This window comes from Hibiscus syriacus, unplaced genomic scaffold (genome assembly GCF_006381635.1).
Source record: "Hibiscus syriacus cultivar Baekdansim isolate YM2019G1 unplaced genomic scaffold, ASM638163v2 tig00110627_pilon, whole genome shotgun sequence".
NCBI lineage: Eukaryota > Viridiplantae > Streptophyta > Magnoliopsida > Malvales > Malvaceae > Hibiscus > Hibiscus syriacus.
The window spans coordinates 439,042-457,661 of record NW_024062804.1 but is presented as its reverse complement, the minus strand read 5'-3'; the positions used below and the strand labels follow the sequence as shown (position 1 = coordinate 457,661).

The 18,620-nt window shown below is 37.5% G+C and overlaps 1 protein-coding gene across 1 annotated transcript; it reads left to right on the top strand.

Annotated features, from left to right (window-relative positions):
- Positions 1–18,028: 18,028 nt before the first annotated feature.
- LOC120136385 lies at positions 18,029–18,620 on the top strand. Its single transcript, XM_039152429.1, has one exon. It carries the CDS (start codon positions 18,070–18,072, stop codon positions 18,475–18,477), a length of 408 nt encoding a protein of 135 aa, XP_039008360.1. The 5' UTR covers positions 18,029–18,069; the 3' UTR covers positions 18,478–18,620.

Sequence of the window (18,620 nt, the reverse complement as noted above, 5' to 3'; positions counted from 1 at the left end):
AACAAGTTAAGGTATGCGTTACCAAAATCGAGTTCCGGAGTCGGTTACGTGCAGGGAAGGATTAGCACCCCCACAACGCCCTAAAACGGTACATAGTCGATTAATTAATGTATTTGCAATGAACTTTACAAATTCGAATTTAATTTAATTTTTGATCCCATAAAACAAAGATGTAAATTTAAAAACATTCAAAAGCACTCAAATGAATTAAAGTAAAATTACCAAGTCGTTTTAGAAAGATAAAGAATGTTCGATTATTTACAAATATCGAGAACAGATCTTAAAAGCTATAACAACCTTTTCTCGATAAATTTAAATAAACTAACATTTCCTTTTCTTTCATTCCCAAATTTTAGGTGACGAATCAATTTTTGGTTTCACTTTCGGGATACACTTTTAACTTAAAATGGTCATAACGACCTCTAATCAGTTAAGACATGCCACTCAAGATAATTTTAAATTAAAAGTGTATTACCCTTAATCCAATTATGTAATATGTTGAGTTATGCAAATGAGGTTACTATGCGAATCGTGCAAAAAAATGTCATGTAACGTGAAAGAAAAAAAATATTACATACATGCATTTAAAATTAAAAAAGCTATAAACAATGCATATTAACATATAATGTACAAATATGACTCAAATATAAAAACAAAAACATAACATACTAAACTAAAAATTTAAAAAGTGTATATACATATTAAAATTAGGACTAAATTTAACTAAATGTAAAATTAGACATATAAATCAAAAATAAAAACAGGGACTTAAATAAAAAAAATACGCATAAATATAAAGTATTTAAACACAAATAACCCAAAAAAATTACAACTAACACAAAAATTAGGAAAACTACGAAATCAGGACAACTACAAAATGGCAGAATTCGAAAGCAGTCCTAAAGGTGACTAAAGTGTAAATAAAAGCTAAACATATGTGGACTAAACACTAATTTAACTCTAAAGTTACAATGGCTAAACACTAATTAACCCTAAAATATTAATATTTAACCTAATAAAAAACCTAAACTAAAATATCACTTAGACGCACTTCTAATTTCCCTCACTCCTCTTCTTCGTGCACTGCCCACACCAGAGAATACCGCCGTTCCATCGCCCTTCACCATCAGAATGGACGTCGGCCACCTCTTGTATGCTCATCTCTCAACCTTATTCTATTAAACTTATATGAACGCCACTCAAGCCTCATCTCCTCCACTCTCCTCGTCTTCTTTCTCGGCGCTGCACTCTCTTTTGAACACCGTCGTAGCCGTTCGACCACCATATCTTGGTTGCCTCTTCTCCACTCGACTGCATCCCCTCATCGCTTTGTCACTTCATTCGAGTTTTTCGCCATAAATTAAAGTAAGTAATCGGAAGCGTAGTTGTTGGGTAGAATGATGAAAGGTTCTAAGGATTTGTGATTAATTTTAGGGGCTGTAATTTGAGATTTATGATAGGAAAAGAATGAGCTTTAGGTTTAGTTTGGGTCTCGATTCGTTCAACCAACAATGGTGACTGTCGGAATTGGGTTTGAAACCAATTTACGAAATCAAATGGAGCTTTCGTGGATCTCGATCAAAGGGGACGAAGGGTAAAGAAAGTAGAATGGATAATTTAGCGTTGTTTAGATCGTTATTTAAGTTCCTCCGGGATTCTTAGAGGTGACCGGAGAACAAGATGGCCACCAAGTAGTGGGGAATTTCAATGCTTTTGTGGCCTTCAACCATCGCTGCCGAGAGTCTTCCCCAGACGAAAATTTCAACGATAGGTAAACTTACTGTTCTCTCACCGTTTCCTACTTATTTCTCTTAAGACTTCACCTCTAACTTACGGATGATAGCTACTCAAGGAAACCTAACGCCTCAACTAAATGCTAAGTGATGGCTACAATACAAATAAAGAGTATAATCGAGCAAGGTAATGTAACTAACAAGTCTTTCCTGTATTTTCACTTGTTTAGAAATAAAAACACTCATAAAAATTACTAGAAATTGAAATAAAGAGACAAGATACCAAAAGAATTGCTCCTTGCTTGTTATTGCTTTCCTGAAAAATGACAATCCAACCTCTGTTACAATGCTTGATCTTTTAATATGTAAATGTTGTTTACACTATTTTTTCCTATTCTATCGTGTGAAAAAAATGGTCTATCCTCCTTCTCCTAATGCTCTCTGTTGCTTGATAATTTCTCCTCCTTTTCTCTGGTCGATAGATAGTTTTTTAGTGGTCCCCCTCCCCCTTTCGTTTTTTTCTTCCAAAACTGCTCTTCAAATCATGCCCCCGATTGTTTTAGTTAACTACTGAAAACTGACCAGTTACCATACGTGTCCTTTTTTTCTGATTGCAGTACATCAAAGCAGTTGCATGGTTAGACAGCTCCAACCAACCAATCCATTGGTTCGGGCTTGCTCCTAAACCGGGCCTTTATTTGGGTTATGCATGGGTTGGGTTCTTCTTTAGGCCTGCCACTGATTCGGGTCTGCTCCGACTTGGTCCCGGACAAATCGAGTATCTATAGTTGCCCCTCTTTGCTCATTCTCGTATAACGAGAATAGAGCAAAGATCAAAAGATGATCGAATTTTTCCGGTCATGAGAACTTCAAAAGGTTAAACCACTCACTGTTACTTCGGGATAAATGAGACTTGAAAAATCTTCAAATGACGGGTCCGCTCCCCATTCTTTCAAGGAGTATAAGACTCGAACAATCTTCGGTAAATGTGTTTGCTCCCCATTCATTCAGGGAGTATAAGACTCAAATGATCTTCAATAAACGGGTCTGCTCCCTATTCGTTCAGGGAGTATAGAACTCAAACAATCTTCATAAACGGGTATGTTCTCTATTCCTTCAGAGAGTATAGAACTCGAACAATCTTCAACAAACGGGTCTGCTCTCTATTCCTTCAGAGAGTATAGAACTTGAACAATCTTCAACAAACGGGTCCGCTCTCTATTCCTTCAGAGAACAATCTCAAAAACACATCCACTCCCTATTCTATCAGAGAGTATAGAACTCGAACAATCTTCAATAAACGGGTTCGCTCCCTATTCTATCAGAGAGTATAGGACTCGATCTTCATAAAGTGATTTACTTCACTACTCTTCCGTGAACGCTTAAGATTAAATTGTTTCGAATGTCAAACCTGAAAATCAAACATTATCAATCATGAACATATGATTGAAAATATTATACTAAAAAAATTTAGAATTTGAGAAAATTTCTGATAATCCATCTCCATCGTGAAAACTTGTCTGGAAGCCATTGGATACGTGAATCTACTTTGGCTTAGTTTTCGTCTAAACATCATTCTTTTCAAGATCTCTAAACTAGTTATCTTCATCTCAATGCTTCAATATCTTCAATCTTCAACTATCTTTGGGAAACCTGTAAATGCTTAAGTCATCATGGAATTATGAATGCCATGATCCTATTCATGCCTAAAATGTATGCAATTTAATGCATTTTCTTCTTCGAAAGAACACCATCTCATTTTGATCTTGATGGAACTCGGTTTCGTCTTGGGCATAGAACATTTGACCAGTTCACCCCAGTTGTCAATCTCAATACTATATCCTTCGGTTTAATAGGACCTTGACTTTTTTCTTTCTTGAAACCCACTAGTACCCATGACCAACTTCTTGATAAATGACAATCTCCTTGGGTCATCTTTTAATGGCTGAGATTTTCTATGAACTCCAAGGTTTTAGTTTCACGTAGCCACACAAGCTTACATGTTTAAACCATTGTCATCTTCAGAATACCTGCATTTTCCAAAACCTTTTGCACAATAATATAAAATGATCTCATGTACTTCAAGTTAAGCTATATGTTTTAACTTTTCCAAAATAAGATGCTAGCAAAAAGGGACTTAACAAGAAAAGACATCTCTTTATTTATATAAATGCAAAGAATTTTTAGGTAACTACATGGCAAACTTTTAACTGAAAAAAAGTAAAAGAACAAAAGAGTAGGCGTCTTCAAATATCAATAATGCAAATGCTTTTGAACTGGCACGCCGTTAGAAGGTCTTGAGTGTAGCTTCTGTCGAAAGGATCTCCAAAATTGTGATGATGCTTAAGAGTATGAAGCTACTTCTAAACTCCCAAATCTCCATCATTGGATGCCCTAAACCAGTATTGAATCTTATGTGCATTCAATTTCTCTCCTGGTTGTTTTCATCGAGACTCATTAATCTTTAGTCTCAACCCTGATCGCCAACTGTCATTGTTACTACCCATATCAAGAGCTCTTTATACTTCCAAAATCAATTCAGAACCTCCATCATGCACGAATTCTGATTTTAAACAAAACTCAAGTCGCCCTTTGCGGGTTTTCAACTTGAGACCTCATTTGGTTTCAAGACGCCCTTTGCGGATTTTCATCTTGAACTCCCCTTTTATTTCTTTTTCTTTTTCATTATTTTTTCTTTTCTTTTTTCGTCCTCATTGTTTCTGTTTCTTTTTTTCTTTTCATTTTTTCCATCATTTTTCATTTTTTCCATTTTTCTTTTCTTCTTTTCATTTTTTTCATTATTTTTTCTCCCCTTTTTTATTTCTTCTTCAAGCGAAATATCTCTTAACAGCGTCGAAATTCACTGGATAGGGTAATTCTGATCCGTCTATTTCAGTTAAGACTAGAGCTCCCCCAGAAAATGCTTTTTTGACAACATAAGGTCCTTCCTAATTGGGCATCCATTTTCCTCGGAAATCCTTCTGAATAAGCAAAATCCTTTTAAGCACCAAATCTGCCAGTATCATAAGTTTTTGGTACATATGACTATGACAAATAGTTTTCAATCTCTTTTCTTCAATCAGATTCAACAGCTTCCATCCCATAAACCAAAGAAAATGGAGTTGCCCCAGTTGAAGTCCGTATTGAAGTTCGATAAGCAAACAGAGCAAATGGTAATTTTTCATGCCAATCTTTATAGGTCTCGGTCATCTTCTCTATGAGCCTTTTGATATTCTTATTAGTTGCCTCTACTGCTCCATTCATCTTTGGGCGATAAGTGGTGGAATTATGATGCTTTATTTTGAACTGCTTACAGACCGAGTCCATCATCTTATTGTTTAAATTCAATGCATTATCAGAGATAATCCTCTCTGGTAAACCATATCTACAAATGATCTCTTTCTTTAAGAATTTGCATATTGTCGACTGGGTAACATTTGCGTAAGAAGCTGCTTCTACCCATTTGGTGAAGTAATCTATGGCTACCAGAATGAAGCGATGACCATTTGAAGCTTTGGGTGAAATTTGTCCAATACATTGAGAATGGCTACATGCAAATGATGAGGAGGAGTATGTATCTTATCTCCATAAATCTGACATTTGTGACATTTTCGGGCATAATTGATACAGTATGTTTCCATAGTTTACCAATAATACCCAAATCTCATAATCTGCCTAGCCATAGCATGCCCATTAGCATGGGTACTACATATTCCCTCATGCGCTTCTTCAAGAATCAACTTGGCTTCTTTTGCGTCCAGACACCTTAACAGGATCTGATCTAGACTTTTCTTATACATAGTCTCACCATCAACCACATACCCTGATGCCATTCTTCTAATGGTTCTCTTATCATTCTCAGTGGCCTGTACTGGATAACTCTGATTCCTTATATATTGCAAGATATTATAATACCAGGGGTTTCCATCTTCTTCCTCTTCAATATTAAAACAATGGGTTGGATACTCATAAGCTTTCATTTCAATGGGCATCATATTTAAATGCTCGTTCATCTTAAATGTCGCTGCTAGTGTGGCCAAGGCATCTGCCATTTGATTCTCTTCTCTGGGGAGATAATTGAAAGTTACTTCTTCAAATTCTTTAGCAAGTTCCATAACCAACTTACGGTATTCTATAAGCTTAGGATCTTTTGTCTTCCATTCTCCTCTGAGCTGGTAAATTACCAAAGCTAAATCCCCATACACCTTGAGCATTTTTACTTTGCGTTCAACAGCAACTCTAAGACCCAAAACACAAGCTTCATACTCAGCCATATTGTTTGTACAATCAAAATTAAGTCGATTGGTGAAAGGATAATGCTCTCCCTCTGGTGAGACCAAAATTGCCCCGATTCCATGTCCCATGGCATTTGAAGCACCATCGAAGTTCAACTTCTAATATTTACTAGTGGACGTAACTGCTTCTTCCACCGAAATATTCATTAAATCCTCATCTGGGAAATCAAAGCTCAACGGCTCATATTCTTCCGAAGCCCTACTTGCAATGAATTACGCTATAGCACTTCCTTTTATTGCCGTCTGGTTTACATACTGGATGTCAAATTCGGACAATAGGATCTGTCAACGAGCTAATCTTCCAGATAATGCAGGCACACCCATTAGATATTTCAAGGGATCAAGCTTTGATATAAGCCAGGTAGTATGATACAACATATATTGCCTAAGCCTTCGGGTAGCCCATACTAAAGCGCAACACAACTTTTCAATGGGTGGGTATATAGTCTCACATTCAGTGAACTTGTTGCTGAGAAAATAGATAGCTCTTTCTTTCTTCTCAGTTTGGTCACATTGCCCCAGCACACACCCCATTGAATTTTCATAAACTGACAAATACAAAATCAATGGTTTGCCTGAGATGGGTGGCGCCAAGATTAGAGTACTCAACAAATATCTTTTCACTGCTTCAAAAGCTCTTTGACAATCCTCACTCCATTCCCCTGAGTTATTCTTGCAAAGAAGGCGGAATATGGGATTACACTTTTCTGTCAGTTGTGAAATAAACCGAGCTATATAATTCAATCTCCCCAAAAATCCTCTGACTTCTTTTTGTGTTCGTGGGGCTGACAAGTCTTGAATAGCTTTTACTTTATCTGGGTCTATTTCAATTCCTTTCTGGCTTACTACGAAACCCAATAACTTCTCAGATGTCACCCCAAAAGTACATTTATATGGGTTGAGTTTTAATTGGCATCTTCTTAGTTTTTTAAAGAGTTTTCTCAAATTCCCAATATGTTCTTCATCTGTCTTAGCTTTGACAATCATATCATCGACATAAACTTCTATTTCTTTATGCATCATGTCGTGAAATAACATCACCATGGCCCTTTGATATGTTACCCCTGCATTCTTCAGTCCAAACGATATTACTTTATAACAAAACGTTCCCCACATGGTAACGAATGTCGTTTTTTCCATATCTTCAGGGTTCATCTTAATTTGATTATAGCCAGAGAAACAATCCATAAAAGAGAACAAAGAATTTCCAGCAGTATTATCCACTAGAGTGTCTATATGTGGCAAAGGAAAATTATCTTTTGGACTAGCTCGGTTGAGATCTCTGTAGTCGACACACATTCGAACCTTCCCATCCTTCTTCGGTACTGGGACGATATTCGCCACCCATTCAGGATATTTAGCCACTTTAAGAAACTCGACATCAAATTGTTTCTTCGCTTTCTTTTTAATCTTGAGCAGCATCTCAGGTCTCATTCTTCTCAGTTTTTGTTGTACCGACCTACACTCAGGCTTTATTGGCAGTTTGTGGAAAACCAACTCTGTATCTAAACCTAGCATATCTTCGTATGACCAAGCAAACACATCCTTGTATTCTCGAAGCAATTCTATCAAATCTTGTCGACCTTCAACTGACAGAGTAATACCAATTTTTACTTCTCTCTTATTCTCATTTGTCCCCAAATTCAAAATCTCAGTAGACTCACTATGAGATAGAATCTGCTTATCTTCATTCTCCATCATTTTTAGCAGTTCAGAAGGTAGTTCACATCCCTCATCATCATCACAATCCTCGATTTCCCCTTGACATATAGGCTTCTCGAAATAAATATTTGGGTCATAGTCATTAGCATTCATATTATTGATATCTGAGCTCCTGAAAGAAAAACAAAAGAGAAGATATATACACATATATACATATGGGATGATATTTTCCCATATAAATAAATAGAAATAAATAAATACATACATATATACAACAAAGAATGAATGAATGAAATGCATGGGAGAATGTTTTCCATTTGGAACTAACAAAATGCATCTTTTATTGAAAGCAAGAAAAAACAAACAGCTTAACCCTTTACATAAAATCACCTATTGCCCCAGGGTATGAACTACAGGGAGAAAGTTCCAGTGCATTACTCTGTAACAGATTTGTAAACTACATGCAGTTCTTCCGCGGTCCAATTGTTCAACATGAAGCCCGGCGGTGCAGGATAAATGCCCATAGCTCTCATTTCCTCAAACTCACCATCAGTTATAACATTAATGCCTAAATCTCCCAAGGCATTCTCAACCATCACCTCAGTGTTCCTTGAATTCCCTTGAAATATATACCCCCCGGATATGAAAATACTACTCAACGGCGGGAAGGTCATGGGTTCCCAACTAAGGTCTTCACCAGCCAATCTGGCATTTCTCATTTCCTGACCCTTCTTAATTCCCCTCAGCTTATCCCTCGGAGTTGGATGATACCCCAAACCAAACCGATCTCTTTTAGTAACAGGGCATATTGGATTTACCAGTCCTTGTAACTGACTTCCTAACCCTTTTCCAACTGTTGCTCTTCTTCCAAGGGTCAGCTTGAGTCCCATTTTGGTACAATTTGATAGTCTAGGCTTTGGTATCATCATGCCTTCAGCCACAAGCGTAGCATTGACAAACTCCAGTGATCTGAAAGAACACTCGACTGCTTGCTCATCCATTTCAATAGACGGAGCAGTAGTAGAAACAGAAGCAATAATGTCCTCTTCAGTATGAATACATATCAACCTTCCATCAATCACAAATTTCAATCTCTGGTGCAGTGTGGACAGAACTGCACCGGCCTGATGAATCCAAGGTCTTCCTAACAAATAGTTGTACGTAGGCATAATGTTCATTACGAGAAATTCAACTTCATAAGTTGATGGACCAATAGTTAGAGGAACATCAATCTTACCCAACACTTCTCTTTTAGTCCCATCGAAAGCTCGAACCACACTTTGGCATGTTCTCATAAGTGTACTATCTAATAGAAGCTTCTTCAGAGTCACTAAGGGCATCACATTCAAAGCCGAACCATTATAAACCAAAACTCGGATCAACACATGCCCTTTACACTTAACTGTAATATGTAAATCCTTCTGATTACCAATCATCCCAGAAGGGGTCTCATCATCAAAAAAGATAAAAAAATTATCAGCTTGTATATTGGAAACTAACTGGTCCAACTTTTCAATGGGCAACTCTTTCGGAACAAAAGTATGGTTCAAAATCTTTAACAGAGCATTCCTATGGACCTCTGAACTCAAAAGTAATGATAAAACATAAATACGGGCATGCAACTTGTGTAACTGTTCCACGACACTGTATTCACTGTGCTTCAGAAACTTCAAAAATTCTACCGCTTCACTCTCGGTTACTGGTTCATTGATAACAGACTCATCTTCTTCTATCTGCATATCAACCTTTTTCCCCTTATCAACCGCAACCTTCTTCTCAGACTCTTTAGGTGGATTAAGAGAATAACACCTACCACTTCTGGTAAAGTGTCCCACCTCATGTACTTCCTCATTCTCTTTTGTTATATCTCTCATTTGGCAATCATATCTCCAAGGCACTTGTTTATTATCCCGATATGGGAATGGAGATGGAGGTGTAATAACCACTTTCGGAGTTACCTTTTCAGGCAATCGATTCTTGGGAGTAATGATTAGGGGATAACTAGTATTGTATACCCCTTTAGACGATCCTTCTGAAGCGCAAACTTCCACTTCCTCTTCTTCAGTAATCTCTTTAAAGAACTCAATTTCTTTACTGTCCATCATGTCTTATACCAAAGATAGGAAGTCAGGACATTGCTGAATATTGTGTCCTTCACTGTTATGATACTGACATACCTCTCCACTGTTAAACTGTTCACCCATCAAACTGGGCTTCAACAATCCTATCTTGACCATCTGGCACCACACCCAACTCATGGGTGATACCACATCACTAACAGTCCTTACAATTTTCTTTTTTTCTCTTCAGTAATCATGTTAACTCCTGCCCCTGCATGGCTTGGCAATGGATTCTGAGCTATATTCGGCTGCTCACTATCACCAAAGTTGATGACATTTCTCGTTCTCAAAGCTTGGACAACCTTCTTAAACGCATTACAATTCTCAATGGAATGCCCGGGATTCCCTGCATGATACTCACACTGAGCACTAGCATCATACCATTTGGGAAAAGGAGGTTGTATTGGTGTCACGTGATACGGTGAAACTACATGCCTATCATACAAAATCTGAAACAATTCTTTATAAGTCATCGGGATAGGGTCAAATTGAGGCCTCTCTCTCCTTTGGTCCCTTGCTCCTTGTCTATTGTCATTTTGTGTTGATGACCCTACTCCTTGAGGACGGGAAATAGTGATATTATTAGAATCATATTGCCTCACGTTACTGACTTCGTTTTCCTTTTTCCTCGTTGGTGATCTCTTACTAGACTCTCCTCCCTCAAGTTTTCCATTCTTAACCGCTATTTCAATCATTTCTCCCGCCATAACTACATCAGCAAAACTTCGATAAGGATTGCCGATAAGATGTGAGAAAAAAGGAGCCCTTAAGGTATTGACAAAAAGCATATTTGTTTTCTCATCTTCCAATGGTGGATGGACTTGCACCGCTACATCTCTCCATCTTTGAGCATATTGTCTAAAACTCACGTTAGACTTCTTTTCCATTCCTTGCAACATCATCCTATTGGGCCTAACATCTTTCACATGTTTGTATTGCTCAAGAAATGACTTAGCCAAGTCTTTCCACGATTTAATATTAGCTCTACTCAACTGGTTATACCACCGGATTGCCGAACCAGTTAAGCTTTCCTGAAAACAATGTATCAACAATTGATCATCCCCTATGTATCCAGTCATCTTCCTACAGAACATCGTGATATGCGTAGAGGGACACCTGGTACCATCAAACTTCTCAAAATCAGGAACCTTGAACTTTGGAGGCAAAACCAAATCCGGAACTAGACTTAATTCCTTCACGTCGAATCCATAGACACTAGTATATTCCTTCATGGCTCTGACTTCTCTTTCTAGATGTTTCCATTTTTCTTCCAGCGGATTGTTTTGGTCCTTCTTGGCTTCTTCATCAAGGTCCAGAACTTGATGATATTGATGTTCTTCCTGATATGAACTAGATCCAGGTTATACATTAACAGAAGCACCGACTGGATTATTATGCACCTTTCCGACATGAACAGGGGTCACTTGAACGTTCTGAGATTGTTCTGGGCTGAACCCTGGAGGAGGGTCCTCAGTTACAACTCCTGGTAATGGGCTTTTCCTATGCTCCGGATTTCTTCCTTCCAACATACTCGCAAACTTGGCAAACATCTCATTTTGCGCATTTAGCATGTCTTCTTGCATTTTCTTGATATTATCTTGTAACTCTAATTGAGACTTCTCAATTTGGGCAAGTTTGTCCTCCATAACTTTCTTCCTGGTTCTATAGGTATGCTTGGGATTTTACAGTATTACTCTGTCACATAGTCATTTTATTATCGCTAATATTTATTAATGAATATGAAATATATGATTATGAATGAATAAAATGCGATGCAAAAATTTAAATGTATTAAAAAATGCATATGCAAAATACAGGGTGTTGATCCTGGAACGACTCCTTAGAACAACTCTTTATATTATAACGATGTTCAATTACAAAGTTGAAACATATCACAAATAAATCTGCACCATCTCTCCTATTTACTGTACATGTGCTAGCAACTCCACGATTTTCTGGTTTTCTTCAGCCTTGGGATCCAGTTTTTCAGTCACATCAGCAGCTTCCTCAGATAGAATGACCAAATATTGAGTTATTCTCCAGTAACAAGCAATAAGGTCCTCTCTTTGCTTAACTCTCGCCTGAGCTCGCTCCCATCGAAAACGCCACTGTATATCCCCCTCATAAGGAACTATCGATAACTCACTTGCTTGCCTCTAAAAATCTTGAACCATGGCTTCAAGCTCAATCACTTGTTTTTTCAAACTCTCAACTTCCCTACGGCTTGAGCTACCTTCCTCACTTCGGTATCGTCGTAATGCAGTCTCTAAACTTGAAATCTTCTCATTCAACTTCTCATTCTGGGCTTGACTCTCTTGTAACCGCTGCTCTAAAGAATCCTTTTCCTTCGATAAAATCTTCACTTGGTGCCTGCTTTATTTGAGCTCTTCTTGACTCTCTTCGGCTACTCTTTTGAGGCTCGCCACCTCTTGCCTCAATTCGACAGACTTACTCGAGCTAGAACCAGCCTGAGCTTTTACCATTCGCTGATAAGTTGATCAAATATCGTCAAAGTCTAGCCGAAGTTGCTTCTCTACTTTTTCAATTCGATTTTCTCTACTCTTTTGAATGTCAATCTCCAATCCTTTTTGATACACTTCATCTTCTATCTTCTGTAAAGTCATTCTCCATTTTCTCCGTTCTGCTTCGAAATCGCGCTTAGCTAACTCTAATGGAGATTGCACCACTCTCAACTGTTTCTCCACCGGCTGAATATTTTCAGGATTCACTATCGAGATGTTGTCATTTACTCGACCGCTCCTCCACTGCTCGTACTCTTGAGATAACTCGAGATCATAAGTGAACATATTCACACGACGAGTTTACTTCCAGGCCTCAGCAACCCCTTTAACTTTACCCTTATACTGATCTCATTTGAATGAAAAATCTAACCCTACCAAGTCCCATGTGCCTGGAATGAATTGCCTTGACCCATATTGTCTGGAAACTAGTAGCGGTGCATACCCAACATAACCCCATATACCTGACAAAGGAACCCAATCTCGCTCTCCACATCGGTAAAGTATATCCGAAGAGACATTCCACGAAGCTCGCCATAAAATATCACATCTCTGATATCCTTGAAGATGACCATCCATTTTTCTTTGGTGAAGCCCCCAGGCCATTCTTTAGAAAGAAAATCCTTCAAAAGTGAAAACACATCTATAAATATTCATCCTGGTGCCCTTTCAACATGTTTGAAATGACTTAGAATCCACACTAGCAGCAAAGGCGCACATTCTATAAAGCGTCATTCTCCTTCGTGCCTACAAGAACTCAAAGACCGGAATGTCTCAGCTAGAATGGCTGGAATAGGATCCACGTGCTTGTCTAATCTTTCAAACAGGTCAACGACTGATACGTCTACATATCCTAACACCTTTGGAAAAATAACGAGCCCATAAATCCCTAAAGTAAATAAGCCAAGCTTATTTCTCTTATTAAGGTGATGAGCAATTACTTCTTTCAAAGCAGCCCAAGAGATGCACTCACTGTCTCCCTTCTTCTTAATGTTTCTGACTACCCAATCTTCACTCATTCCGGTCATCAATAGTAATTTCTTCTTAAACGAATGAGTGACTGGCAGCTTGGTATATATTCTATCTATCTGGGACCTCGGACAACGGACCAAAGCCTTATACTCCTCTATTGTTGGTGTTAGATCCACTCTACCAAATGTGAAACAGCTATAAGCCGGATTCCAGAACTGCGCCAACGCTCTAAACAGATTTCGGTCAATAGGAACATCCAAAAGATAAGGAATATCGCCATACAACTAATAAAACATCTCCTTGTCGGTTGTTTCCCATCTTCCCCATACCTCTTTTAGTTCACTCAGATCATTCTGACGTACGTTGATGTGTGTGTAACCAAATAACTCCGACACATATCCAGGCATCACGTTGTCCCCATTGGTTAGTTAGGACTGTTCTGACCACCTCAGAACATCTGCATTGTCTTCAACCTCTTTCTGAACCGTTCGTTCCATATTACTGGCCTTCTATATGGACATCGATCCCAAATCAACACCATGTAATGGATAGTGCAGTGCAAAACAGAAAAGAAACAAGGCAAAGACAACAACAGATCGGTTAGTAAACATAAAGCAATTAAGTCGGGATAATAATTTGTTAAAGAATCCTACCCACATGTTGGCTACCCAATCATGCTTTATCAGATCCTACCCAACATGATATCTACCCCTATGCTTTGTTATTCACAAAAAGAAATCCTAACCGCATGATATCTAATTCGCATGCTTGTTCAAAAAATAAACATAACCGCATGATATATAGTTCACATGCATTTATTCGAAAAATAAAAATAAATGACTCAAAAAAGCTTTTCCTTGTGTACCCTCCTTACGGGATTCTTAAGGTTCGGGTTTGGCTCAACCTAAGTTCAGGCTCTATGTTCACTATATGTTGGGTTCAGTTCTAAAGTAATAGGTTCTCGAATTGTCCTTGCCAGTGCCCCTTGGGCTGTCGAACCCTCAATCATGGCCCATCATAGGCTTTAGGAGATCGAGTTCAATTTCGAGGGAATACACCTCCTTATGTCCATGCGAAGGTGATTATCATCACGAGAACCATAAGGTGTGAGCTCCAGGAGCGATCCACTATCCCATGCGGAGGTGAAAACCACACGAGGGCATAGTCTCTCACTCCTACTTAATTAGGACGGAGCAGGGTTTTAGCTCATGTCATGAAAATGCAACTGTGCAGTGTGTGAGGAAAAGCGAAAAAACACAATAAAAACACTCAAAATTTCCTAAATTAACACAATTAATCTGAAACCATTAGCAAACAAATCAGTACAACTATTTATTAGTTAATCGAATTAAATTAAAAAAATCAAAATACAAACAAAACTTATTAAAAACCAAACAAGGGATCAAAAACCAAATTAAAACGAATTTATAATTTTCAATTGCAAAGACAATCAATTAATTGACTATCGGCCTGACTCTCTAAAAAAAATCTACAACAGAGTCGCCAAGCTGTCGAAACGATTTTTTCTTAAAGGTGAGAAAGTGAGATTTTGAAAACCACATCAATTTTTAAAAACTCTCGTTTCGAAAAGTTTGGATTTTCTTTACGATCGGAAAAAAAATACGGTTCAAAGAGTCGTTGCCAATCTTTGATTAGGGTGTGATTGGGCACCCAAAAATATTTGTTATTTTAAATAAAAATTAATTTTAATTAAAACAACAAGTTAAGGTCTGTGTTACCAAAATCGAGTTCGGGAGTCGGTTACGTGCAGGGAAAAATTAGCACCCCCACAACGCCCTAAAACGATACCTAGTCGATTAATTAATATCTTTGCAATGAACTTTACAAATTCTAATTTAATTTGATTTTTGATCCCATAAAACAAAGATGTAAATTTAAAAACATTCAAAAGCACTCAAATGAATTAAAGTAAAATTACCAAGTCATTTTAGAAAGATAAAGAATATTCGATTATTTACAAATATCGAGACCATATCTTAAAAGCTATAACAAAATTTTCTCGATAAATTTAAATAAACGAACATTTCCTTTTATTTCGTTCCCAAATTTTAGGTGACGAATCAATTTTTGGTTTCACTTTCAGGATACACTTTTAACTTAAAATGGTCATAACGACCCTCTAATCAGTTAAGACAGACCACTCAAGACAATTTTAAATTAAAAGTGTATTACCCTTAATTCAATTATGTAATATGTCGAGTTATGCAAATGAGGTTACCATGCGAATCGTGCAAAAAAATAAAATGTCATGTCAAAATTAATTAAACAAAATTAAAAATATCATACAACGTGAAAGAAAAAAATATTACATACATGCATTTAAAATTAAAAAGCTATAAACCATGCATATTAACATATAATGTACAAATATGACTCAAATATAAAAACAAAAACATAACATGCTAAACTAAAAATTTAAAAAGTATATATACATATTAAAATTAGGACTAAATTTAACTAAATGTAAAATTCGACATACAAATCAAAAATAAAAATAGGGACTTAAATAAAAAAACACGCATAAATATAAAGTATTTAAACACAAATAACCCAAAAAAATTATAACTAACACAAAAATTAGGAAAACTACGAAATCAGGACAACTACAAAATGGCAGAATTCGAAAGCAGTCCTGAAGGTGACTAAAGTGTAAATAAAAGCTAAACATACGTAGACTAAACACTAATTTTACTCTAAAGTTACAATGGCTAAACACTAATTAATCCTAAAATATTAATATTTAACCTAATAAAAAAACCTAAACTAAAATATCACTTAGACGCACTTCTAATTTTCCTCACTCCTCTTCTTCGTGCACTACCCACACCAGAGAATACCGTCGCTCCATCGCCCTTCACCAACAGAATGGACGCCGGCCACCGCTTGTCTGCTCATCTCTCAACCTTATTCTATTAAACTTATATGAACGCCACTCAAGCCTCATCTCCTCCACTCTCCTCATCTTCTTTCTCGGCGCTGCACTCTCTTTTGAACACCGTCGTAGCCGTTCGACCACCATATCTTGGTGGCCTCTTCTCTACTCAACTGCAGCCCCTCATCGCTTTGTCACTTCATTCGAGTCTTTCGCCAAAAATTGAAGTAAGTAATCGGAAGCGTAGTTGTTGGGTAGAATGATGAAAGGTTCTAAGGATTTGTGATTAATTTTAGGGGCTGTAATTTGAGATTTATGATAGGAAAAGAATGAGCTTTAGGTTTAGTTTGGGTCTCGATTCGTTCAACCAACAATGGTGATTGTCGGAATTGGGTTTGAAACCAATTTACGAAATCAAATGGAGCTTTCATGGATCTCGATCAAAGGGGACGAAGGGTAAAGAAAATAGAATGGATAATTTAGGGCTGTTTAGATCGTTATTTAAGTACCTCCTGGATTCTTAGAGGTGACCGGAGAACAAGATGACCACCAAGTAGTGGGGAATTTCAATGCTTTTGTGGCCTTCGACCATCGCTGCCGAGAGTCTTCCCCAGACGAAAATTTCAACGACAGGTAAACTCACTATTCTCTCACCGTTTCCTACTTATTTCTCTTAAGACTTCACCTCTAACTTACGGATGATAGCTACTCAAGGAAACCTAACGCCTCAACTAAATGCTAAGTGATGGCTACAATACAAATAGAGAGTAGAATCGAGCAAGGTAATGTAACTAACAAGTCTTTCCTGTATTTTCACTTGTTTAGAAATAAAAACACTCATAAAAATTACTAGAAATTGAAATAAAGAGATAAGATACCAAAAGAATTGCTCCTTGCTTGTTATTGCTTTCCTGAAAAACGACAATCCAGCCTCTGTTACAATGCTTGATCTTTTAATATGTAAATGTTGTTTACACAGTTTTTCCTGTTCTATCGTGTGAAAAAAAATGGTCTATCCTCCTTCTCCTAATGCTCTCTGTCGCTTGATAATTTATAGATAGTTTTTTAGTGGTCCCCCCTCCCCCTTTCGTTTTTCTCTTCCAAAACTGCTCTTCAAAACATGCCCCCGATTGTTTTAGTTAACTGCTGAAAACTGACCAGTTACCATACGTGGCTGAAAATCCTTTTTTCCTGATTACAGTACATCAAAGCAGTTGCATGGTTAGACAGCTCCAACCAACCAATCCATTGGTCCGGGCTTGCTCCCAAACCGGGCCTTTATTTGGGTTATGCACGGGTTGGGTTCTTCTTTAGGCCTGCCATTGATTCGGGTCTGCTCCGACTTGGCCCCGGACAAATCGAGTATCTACAAGGATATTGTAGGATTACAATTAAGGAATAGGAACTTAAATAGAGATAATAATGTTAATATTACTCTTAGTAAGAATTGGGATATAGTGTGATCTTTGATTCTTTTTGTAAGTAGGTTGTTCCACTGTATCCGAACACTGATTTTTTGTAGCAGGTTTGCTATTTGGGTAATAAAATTGAATTATCCCAAAAAAATATTTTCAAAAAAAATTAAAGTGATTGTTTGATCAAATATTAAGAGTATCTTTTTATTAAAATGAAATATTGAAGATTAAAATACTCTAAAAATAAAAATTAAAATTAAAATGATTATTTAATTAAATGTTGGGGGTATTTGTTCACATTAGGAAGTTGAATTTAAAAAAGAAAAAAGTATTGAATAAATAAATTAAAAAGTAAAGTCAGGTAGACGTTAGTTGAACGACGTTGGCCTGGTGAAGTCGCAAAAAGGTTGGGTTTGGGTTCCAGAATCAATTGCAAGAAATCCTTTCAATTGTAGAACATATGTCGTGGTTCACGACAATTCAGCTCAATTTCTTAACCGTCCTCCTCCTATTCTTTTGTTTCTGGACGCCGATCGTGCGATCATTGCCGGATAGTTCAGGATCTATCCGATTACCTTCCGAAGGCTTCACCAACGCCGATGAGAACGAAGGCGTCTGCGCACGATTCACCAAGCCGGCATCGTGCCCTGTCAATTGCTTCCGAACGGAGCCCGTGTGCGGCGTCGATGGCGTCACCTACTGGTGCGGTTGCGCCGATGCGTTGTGTGCTGGTACTCGCGTGGCGAAAGTAGGATTTTGCGAGGTTGGGAATGGAGGTAGCGCCTCGTTTCCTGGTCAAGCTCTGCTTTTGGTGCATATTGTTTGGCTCGTCTTGCTTGGATTTTCTGTATTGTGTGGTCTTCTCTAATCATTCAAATTAGAGACATTTTATGTTTCCTCTCGGATGCGATCTGTATTTCTTAAGTTTTCCATTCGTTTTCCTTGTATGTATTTCTGTAACCTAAATTCTTCGGACTAACATACCAATTTGGTTTTCCTTATTTTTCTTAA

Excerpts from the sequence above, each read along its gene's own strand:
- LOC120136385 (XM_039152429.1), top strand. The coding sequence starts at position 18,070 with ATGTCGTGGTTCACGACAATTCAGCTCAATTTCTTAACCGTCCTCCTC.